The 8,010-nt window shown below is 60.1% G+C and overlaps 3 protein-coding genes across 3 annotated transcripts; 1 reads left to right on the top strand and 2 right to left on the bottom strand.

The window, feature by feature from the left end:
* Window positions 1–155: 155 nt before the first annotated feature.
* VDAG_03055 (DNA-(apurinic or apyrimidinic site) lyase) lies at window positions 156–629 on the top strand (the record flags this gene model as incomplete). The annotated part of the gene is made up of 1 exon (XM_009656920.1): window positions 156–629. One exon carries the CDS (start codon window positions 156–158, stop codon window positions 627–629), a length of 474 nt encoding a protein of 157 aa, XP_009655215.1.
* Window positions 630–842: 213 nt separating this feature from the next.
* On the bottom strand, window positions 843–4,619 carry VDAG_03056 (checkpoint serine/threonine-protein kinase BUB1; the record flags this gene model as incomplete). The annotated part of the gene is made up of 2 exons (XM_009656921.1): window positions 843–3,479; window positions 3,615–4,619. The coding sequence occupies 2 exons, from the start codon at window positions 4,617–4,619 to the stop codon at window positions 843–845; spliced, it is 3,642 nt and encodes a 1,213-aa protein (XP_009655216.1).
* A 697-nt stretch (window positions 4,620–5,316) lies between these two features.
* On the bottom strand, window positions 5,317–6,916 carry VDAG_03057 (acyl-CoA dehydrogenase family member 11; the record flags this gene model as incomplete). Its single annotated transcript, XM_009656922.1, has 4 exons — window positions 5,317–5,701; window positions 5,818–6,434; window positions 6,509–6,718; window positions 6,845–6,916. The coding sequence occupies 4 exons, from the start codon at window positions 6,914–6,916 to the stop codon at window positions 5,317–5,319; spliced, it is 1,284 nt and encodes a 427-aa protein (XP_009655217.1).
* Window positions 6,917–8,010: the final 1,094 nt, after the last annotated feature.

The raw sequence follows: 8,010 nt of genomic DNA on the forward strand, positions 1-8,010 counted from the left end.
CCCGGCGCCGCAACGTCGTCGGCACGCGCTCCGAGGACCTGCGCGACGTCATCGCCCTCGTCGACGACAAGGAGCGCGTCGGCGTCTGCATCGACACGTGCCACGCCTTTGCCGCCGGCTACGACATGCGCACGCCCGCCGCCTTTGCCGCCACCATGGCCGCCTTTGACGACATTGTCGGCCTCCGCTACCTCAAGGCCCTGCACCTCAACGACAGCAAGGCCCCGTTTGACTCGCACCGCGACCTCCACGCCAACATTGGCACCGGCTTCCTCGGCCTGCGCGCCTTCCACTCCGTCGTCAACTATGCGCCCTTTGCCGGCCTGCCCATGGTGCTCGAGACGCCCATCGACCGCAAGGGGCCGGACGGCAAGTCGGTCGAGGACAGGCAGGTCTGGGCCGACGAGATCAAGCTGCTCGAGAGCCTCATCGGCATGGACGCCGAGAGCGACGCCTTTGCCGCCCTCGAGCGCGAGTTGCAGGACAGGGGCGCAGCGGAGAGGCAGAAGATCCAAGACCAAGTCGACAAGAAGACGGCCAAGGAGACGAAAAAGGCGGCGCCCAAAAAAACGGCTGCGAAACCCAGGGGGCGGAAGAAGAAGGAGGAGACGGACGACGAGAGCGACTGAGCGCACTCGGCTCCGAGTCCCAGAGTTCCATGTGTACATGTACGATATCACGTCTCTCTGTATTGTATCCAACGCGGTGGAGAGGGAAAAGTCAAGACTTGAGACGTAGAAACAGGTTCAAACAAAGAACGATTCTGGTATTATGAGAAAAGGAAAAAATCCAACGCCGTCATGCCTCATTCTAAAAAGGAGAAAACAAAACAGCCGAGAGGCTCATCGCCTGGCGCGCGCGTGAGCCTCAACCTTGCCAACGAGGCTCTTGAGCCCGACGCCCCTCTCGCAGTTCTCCTCGAGCCACGCCTCCATCCTCTCCCTGACCTGCTTCAACCCCCGGAGGATGGGCATCTTTTGTCCCTCCTCCACGTCGACGAACGACCCAGGGTTGAGCAGCAGGTCAAAGCATTCGCCCCAAATCTCCGTCTGCCAGTACCGCTTCAGACTCTCCTTGATACGATACCGCCGCCCTCCGGCGCCGATGCCGCCCTGATCGCACCGTACCGTTTCAATGTATCGCCCGAACAGGAGGCAGTAGATGACGCCGGCCAGACCGTGGTAGTCAATCTGCCAAGTCCAAGGCCGCCCCTCGCGCATCTCGGCGCAGTCGTGTGCCCCTGTCTTCCAGTCGGCGACAAACTGCGTGTCGGGCCCAAAGTTGCGCATGTCGATGCCCCGGCCGAAATCGATGAGCACCACGCCCCTCGCCGCCCACCCGCCTGTGCCGTCGGCGCGGTATTGCGTCGCCAGGGGCGCAGCGTTGGCGGCATCGCCGTTGTCGAGGCGCAGCAGGCAGTTGTCCGGCTTCAGGTCGCCGTGCAGCACCCCCCGCGCGTGCAACGCCTCGATGGTGCGCATCAGCTCGATGGTGAAAAACATGCCGAGCTGCTCATCCATGACAGCTGAGGGCTCGGCGCGGAACAGGTTGACAACGTCGAGCAGCGAGCCGTGCGGGTGCAGCGGCAGCAAGAGGAAGCCCTCGTCTTGGTAGAGGTGCATCTCGTGGGCGTACGTTAGGGAGGCGGCCGCACGGTGCTGGGGGCCGACGCGAGAATGTGCGAGGCGGATCATGTGGAACTCCCATGCACTGGGTGGCTGCTCCATCTTGAGCGCCTCGAGGGTGCTGCGCTGCCGAACGGCGAACGCTCCTCTGCCCATGACCGCGACGCCATTGTTCTCTTGATCCTCGTCCTCCTGATCGGCCGTTGAGTTTTCGACGAGGTAGACGGGAGCAAACGCGCCGGCACCGAGTTCCTTGCGAATGGTGTATGTGGTGGGCGTGTCAGGGAACTCCACTTCGACGACTGAAAAGGCGTTGCTCGTCCTCTCGCCACTGCTCCTGGCCTTGGCCATGAGCTTTGCTACTTTGCGAATCTCGGACCCCTTTCCGTGCTTCTCTGCCTGATGATCGAAGAATCCGGCATAAGAGCTCAGTGGCGGGTGCATCTTGGCTAGAATCTCATTCCGCACCACGTCATCCACCGGGTTGCATTGAGGGTCTGTGATGACGGGTCCTTTGGGAGGTATCGTCTTCACACCGAGAGGCTTGGGCTTGGGCTTCTCCAGGATTGGCTGAGGCACCCTCGCGGGCTGCGCATCGTTGTAAATCTCCCGCAAGGGGCTGCTGAACAGCTGGTCCGCGCGGGCCCCATCATCATCATCCGACTCGTCGTTGTCATCCTTCTTGGTGGGCGACATTTGCGGCCTACGAGCTGTCAGGACACCAAGCGAGGATTCCGTCCTCTCTGTGATGGGGGTCATGAAGGGGAGGCGGTTGTTAGCCGCTTCGACCGGGTCCCGATAAGGCCGCGTTCTGGGCTCATAATCCTCTGGCGGGATCGGGACGAAGACGGTCTGCGTCCTGGGCGGGTAGTCCTCGTCAATGGGAGTCTGCAAATCGTCGTCCACATCGTCGTCCTCCTCGTACAAATCACTGGGCTCCTGCTCATCCTCCTCTCGGGAACCCGTCGGGTCCCGCGATGAAGGCAACGAGTTCTCGTCCTCGTTGATATCAATTAGGTTGGACACCTGCGTGTCATTTGACTCGTCAACTTCGTTGCCCTCGTTAATGCCTGGCACATGTCTCCGGGTTGAAAAGTCGGACCATTCGCTGACGCTCTTCACATCGGATGGCTCATCATCGTCATCCTCGCCGGCTTCACTCGTGTCGACTTGTCGCGTCGTCGTCATGGTGCTCTCTGCTCCGCTTGTGTAGTCTCCATCTCCATCCGTCTCATAGTCGTCTTCGTCACTTTCGTCCTCCTCCTCTTCTTCGTCTTCCAGGGGCTGGGTGGGCTTCAGAGGCTGGTTGAAGATTTCATAAATGTCATCTGTTGCTGCCTTGGTGTGCAGGGTCATTGTGGGCTCGGCGGTCGCATTCCTCTTCTTGAGTTTGGTCGGCTTTGACGGCGAGTCCAAGTTCGCCTTGACTGAAGCTCTTGTGTTAGTGGCCTGCAGTGGTTTGTTCCAAGGGTCACACCTACTGATTTGGGTTTCGTTGAACTCCATCGTCCTCGTCTTCTTGCTCTTGCCCTTCTTCTGGATGTTTCCGTTCTCGTCCAAGGTCACCGTTTCCGTATACACGGTCAGCTTCTCCTTCACCATGTGTCCGAGGTTCTCAACTTCATCTTCGGGCAGCGGGTCCATCATGACATGCTCCTCCCAGGAATGGTCGAGCCAGCCTCTGTTCATCGCCCAGACCTCTTCGAAGCTCAACTCGGATCCGGGCAGCTCGGGCGCCGGGTAGACGGCCTCGAGGTCAACAAAGACGCGCTCACGTTTACCGCTCACGGGATTCACCACAACCTGCTCGGTCGAGGGCACAAGGGTATGTGTTTCTGCTACTTTTGGCTTGGACTGAAAATACAATAAACGCCAAAAGGCCCATCCATTAGTCCTAATTTTCATCAACACATGGGCTTGGAGAGGGGGCCGGTAAGGAAAAAAGGAAAAAAAAAACTAAAAAAAAAAAAAAAAACTCGCGAGACGTACCGTATCCTTGAAGATCTGCATCTTGGGCGCGCTGCTCTTCTTGCCGCCGGCCTTCATCGTCTCGCCCACCCACGGCTTCGCCTGCGTGACGTTCTCCTTCTTCCGGTTCGCCAGCGAATCAATCGTGTCCCAGCCCTCGGAGCTGGCCGGGCGCGCCGACAGCGCCGACGGTTCGGCAGAGGCGTCTGAGAAGATGGCCATCTTGGCCTTGCCAGGCTTGGCCGTCGGGCCGCCAACGCCTTGGCCGGGTCGTGGCGCTTGAGGGTTCTCGGCAGCAGCAGCGGCGGCGGCGGCGGCGGCGTACGGGTCGACCTTGGCAGCGAGGGCCGGTCGCATGGCGGGCAGGGCCGGTGATGAGGGCGCGGCCGTTGCCTCTGGGCCCTGGGCGGCTCGCCTCTGCTCAAACTCGTTGAACTTGCGCATCAGGCGCTGCTCGGGCCTGGCGCCGCGCTCGATGCCCAGCTTGTACACCTCCTCGGCCTGCGCCCAGCGGCCCGCGCTCTCGAGCCAGGCGGCATACTCTTCGTAGAACAGGGCGAGGCTCTCGCCAATGTTGTGGCGGGAGATGAAGAGGAAGGTCTCGCGTGGCGCGTCGGCGAAGAACTGGATGAAGAGGATCCACAGCTTCAGGTAGCGCGGGTCATTCTTGTACTGGGCCGATGTGATGAAGGCCTTGGTGGCGCGTTCGAGGAGAGTGTGTAGCTGGGATTGGGGCGTCGCCTGGGCAGAGGGGTAGGCGTCAAAGGTCCATCGAACGAAGCGGTCGTAGACGTCGAGCGGGTCGTCTGATTCGGAGATGTTGGCGATCTCGGCTTCGTACTCGGCGCGAATGCAATCTGTGACGTTCTTGCTGCCTGTTGGTGTTGGTGTTGACAGCTTGTGGAGTGGTGACGGGGAGAAGGCCTCGGCCAGCTTCTTTGCGGAGCGGCCACTGGGGAGGGCCTGGATGTTCTCCTTTTGGGCCTCGATGATGTCAAAGTTGATGAGGTCTCCGGAGGCTGCCATGGTTAGTATCGTAGGGGCATAGCCTGGTGATGGCGGAATGGGATGGTGTTGATGCGAAAGCGAAGGATGCCAAATGCAGAGGGCAAGGCAGGGGTAGAGTTGGAAGGTGGGGTTGTTGATTTGGGAAGGGTCGTCCGTCGTGTTGATGCGGGACATGTGTTGTGGCGTGTTGATAGGGCAACGAGCCACTGGCCACGGATTAGGAACCATCTTGGGCACAGTACGTACCAGGCGCTTCAGATGAGTAGCCTATGATGGCAGAAACCAGCTTACGACCAGTTACACATATCGCTTGATCGTACTATATGGATAAGAACCTTTCATAGGCGGTCGAGCCGGCTCCTGGCTCCCACGTACTGAAAGCGTTCTCGGTCCTCAAGGGATAAGACTACCAGCCAGAGGGCATGCCGATGTCGAGATTTTGACATGATGGCGGCTGAACAGTATTGGATACTCTTGGCTGATGGCTACCTCAATTGCTGCAGACTTCAGCTCTGCGAGCGAGACAGCAACGACGGAGGCCAGTCTAGCTAGATGTGGGCGAAAAGGGGGCATCCGTGGATTTCACATAGACACCACATGCAGAGAAGGGCATGACGAAGCACCACAACCCATCAAGGCAGAACAAGACACACGACAGGGCACTCCACGCCAACAGCTCATCCTAACAGCACGTCTATTCACAACACAAGCCACCCTACAGCTTAGCCACAGCGCCCTCGCCCTTGCGACTCGTCTCCACGAGCTCCCACGCAAACTCGGCCAGCGGCGCCCTCGTCTCCGAGTACTGCTTCGCCTTCTCGCTGCTGGCCTGGCGCCGCGCGTACCGCGCCGCGATGCCCTGGCATACGGCCGACAGACGGAACACGTTGAAGGCCATGCCCCAGCCGAGCTCGGCGGCGGGGTCGTACCCGGACCCGTCGGCGTACCAGCGCACGACCTGCGCGGCGTCGGGCAGGCCGGGCGTCGCGCCGGGGAGGAAGCCCCTGTGCGCGTTGACGCCGTCGCGCGACGCCGTGAAGAACTGCGTCGAGAGGTTGCAGAGGTCCGAGAGCGGGTGGCCGACCGTGGACATTTCCCAGCTGTTCACGCGAGGGTCAGCGCCTTCTGCGACGTGGCATGTATTCCTCTTAAAAAAAGTCCTTCCCCAAAGAAGAATATCCAAGGAGATGGAGGCAAACTCAGGAGGCAAACTCACTCCAGGATGCCAATCACCCGCGGCTCCGTCTTGTGAAAGACAATGTTGTCAATCTTGTAGTCGCCGTGAATCAGCGTGCCCCGATCGCGCGGCTGCCGCCTCGCGTCCCTGAAGAAGTCAATCATGTCCCTGAAATGCGGCAGGTCGCCAACGGGCTCGCCAGTCTCGACGTCGACGGCGCCGGCCTGGCTCGCGCAGATGGTGCTCCACGTCTGGATCTGGCGGTCGTAGAAGCCCGTGGCGCGGCCAAAGGACGCGAGCCCGACGTCGGCGGGCCGCACGCGGTGCAGGCGCGCCAGCGTGTCGACGGCGGCGTGCCACAGGGCCCGGCGCTCGTCGGCGCCGAGGCCCGGCATGGCGGCGTCCTCGAGGATGCGGCCGTCGAGGAACTCCATGATGTAAAAGGGCGTGCCGATGACCGTGTCGTCCTCGCAGAGGCAGTAGGCGCGCGGCACCGGCACGTCCGTCGTCTCGAGCGCGTGGATGATGCGGTACTCGCGTTCCACCTTGTGCGCTGCCTTGGAGAGGAGCTTGCCCGGCGGCTTCTTGCGGAGGACGTAGCGCTGGCCGTCGGCGGCCGTGAGCTGGTAGGTGGGATTCGACTGGCCGAAGCCGAACTGCTGTCTGTTAGAGCCATGTTGCGCAGGAAGACTCGCCCGATGGAAGCTTGGGTAGAGGAGGCTGTACGCACCTGCTTCAGGTCGACGGGCACCTTGATCTCGGGCACATTCTGTTCAATGTACCGCTCCAGCGACTTTTGGTCGATGGGCTGGCGCACACGTCCTGCCATGGTCGGCTCGGTTCTCGTGTCGACGACGAAGATGCCGATGCAGGTTGCAGGAGGAGGAGGAGGATCGCTGACGATGCTGACGGGGAGATGCTGAACTTGGATAGCAATGCCCTGAAAGATGGCTGTGGGCGATTCGAGAGCTACTGGGTAGAGAAGACGCGAACAGAAAAGAAAAAAAAAACAATCCCAATTGACCTCCCCAATCAGGAGCAAAACCAGAACGTCGGGTTTACATACCGAGCGGTCCCCCGGGTCTGGCTGGCTCTGAGGGTCGGGGTTATTGAGGGTCGCGCGGGGGATGGAGGGCATTCGGGCGTGACCCTGGGCGTGCCGAGGTCCCCGCCACACTACCAATCGGTGGGTCGGGTTTCGATAGCCGCACCCGCAGCCGGCCCCTCTCTGCATCTGCCTCTGCGTCAATCCTCGGTTTACTCCTCCTTCTACTACCTTTGGTTGTAGTGAGTGTAGACCAGCACTTGGGCTGTAGCACGCGGACCGTCTTGGATGCGATCCAACGGAAACACGACCCTTTGGTCGTTGAACTCCGACCAGGAACAGACAGCCTTGGATCAATCACACCCAATGGCGAACCATACACATCAGTGAAATGTTGTTCTCATAGCTAACTACAATAAGTACTGCCCAGCGTTGGGTGCCGGACCTCTGTCTATCTCCAACAAACCAAATTCGCGCCCCGGACGCACGCTCGTTCTGTTGCCCATTTTGTTTTTTGGTGCTTTTCTGTTGCTTGTCGTCTGGCCTTGTCTCACCTCGAACAGTGGACTGCACTCCATGGCGGGTACAACGGCCAGACTCGAAGTGGCCTTGGTGGCCAGACCACAGGCTCCCTCTCGGCCGGCCATCGCTAATCAGCCGCCGCCTCCCGTGCCCCCCAAATGTACTCGACAAGAAGTGAAGGTGAGCCAGAAGCTCCAACGCAAGCGCACACACACACACACACACAAGGTGAAGTAGACGAGGGGGGGAAATACGAAAAGGATAAAGAAAAAAAATTGAAAAAGGGGGAGGTAAACGGTCAAACAACAAGGGGGGTATCCGTCATTTCGCGTCGTCGTCCATGCATTCTTTCCATCCCTGCCCTTCCCTTGCCTTCCCCGTCCTGTGTCCCACGTCCAGCCTTCAAAACGACGGCCGGTCCGATGCTGTTGCCAGTCGACTAGTTGTATTAAAGAGAAAAAGAAGGAGAAAATCAAAATTGGGTCAAGCCACATCCGAACAGACGGAGGAAACGAGATCCCAGACGCGTCCCGAGCGGCGCCGTACCATGCGCGTGCTCACGCACTCGACTGCGTGGCGAGACACACCAAGGCGCATCCGCGCCGGGAAAAGACCCTGTCTGCCCAGGCGCCCGCCACGATATAAAGCAAGGTGCAGGGAAGGAG

Source organism: Verticillium dahliae, genomic scaffold (assembly GCF_000150675.1).
Source record: "Verticillium dahliae VdLs.17 supercont1.5 genomic scaffold, whole genome shotgun sequence".
Classification (NCBI taxonomy): domain Eukaryota; kingdom Fungi; phylum Ascomycota; class Sordariomycetes; order Glomerellales; family Plectosphaerellaceae; genus Verticillium; species Verticillium dahliae.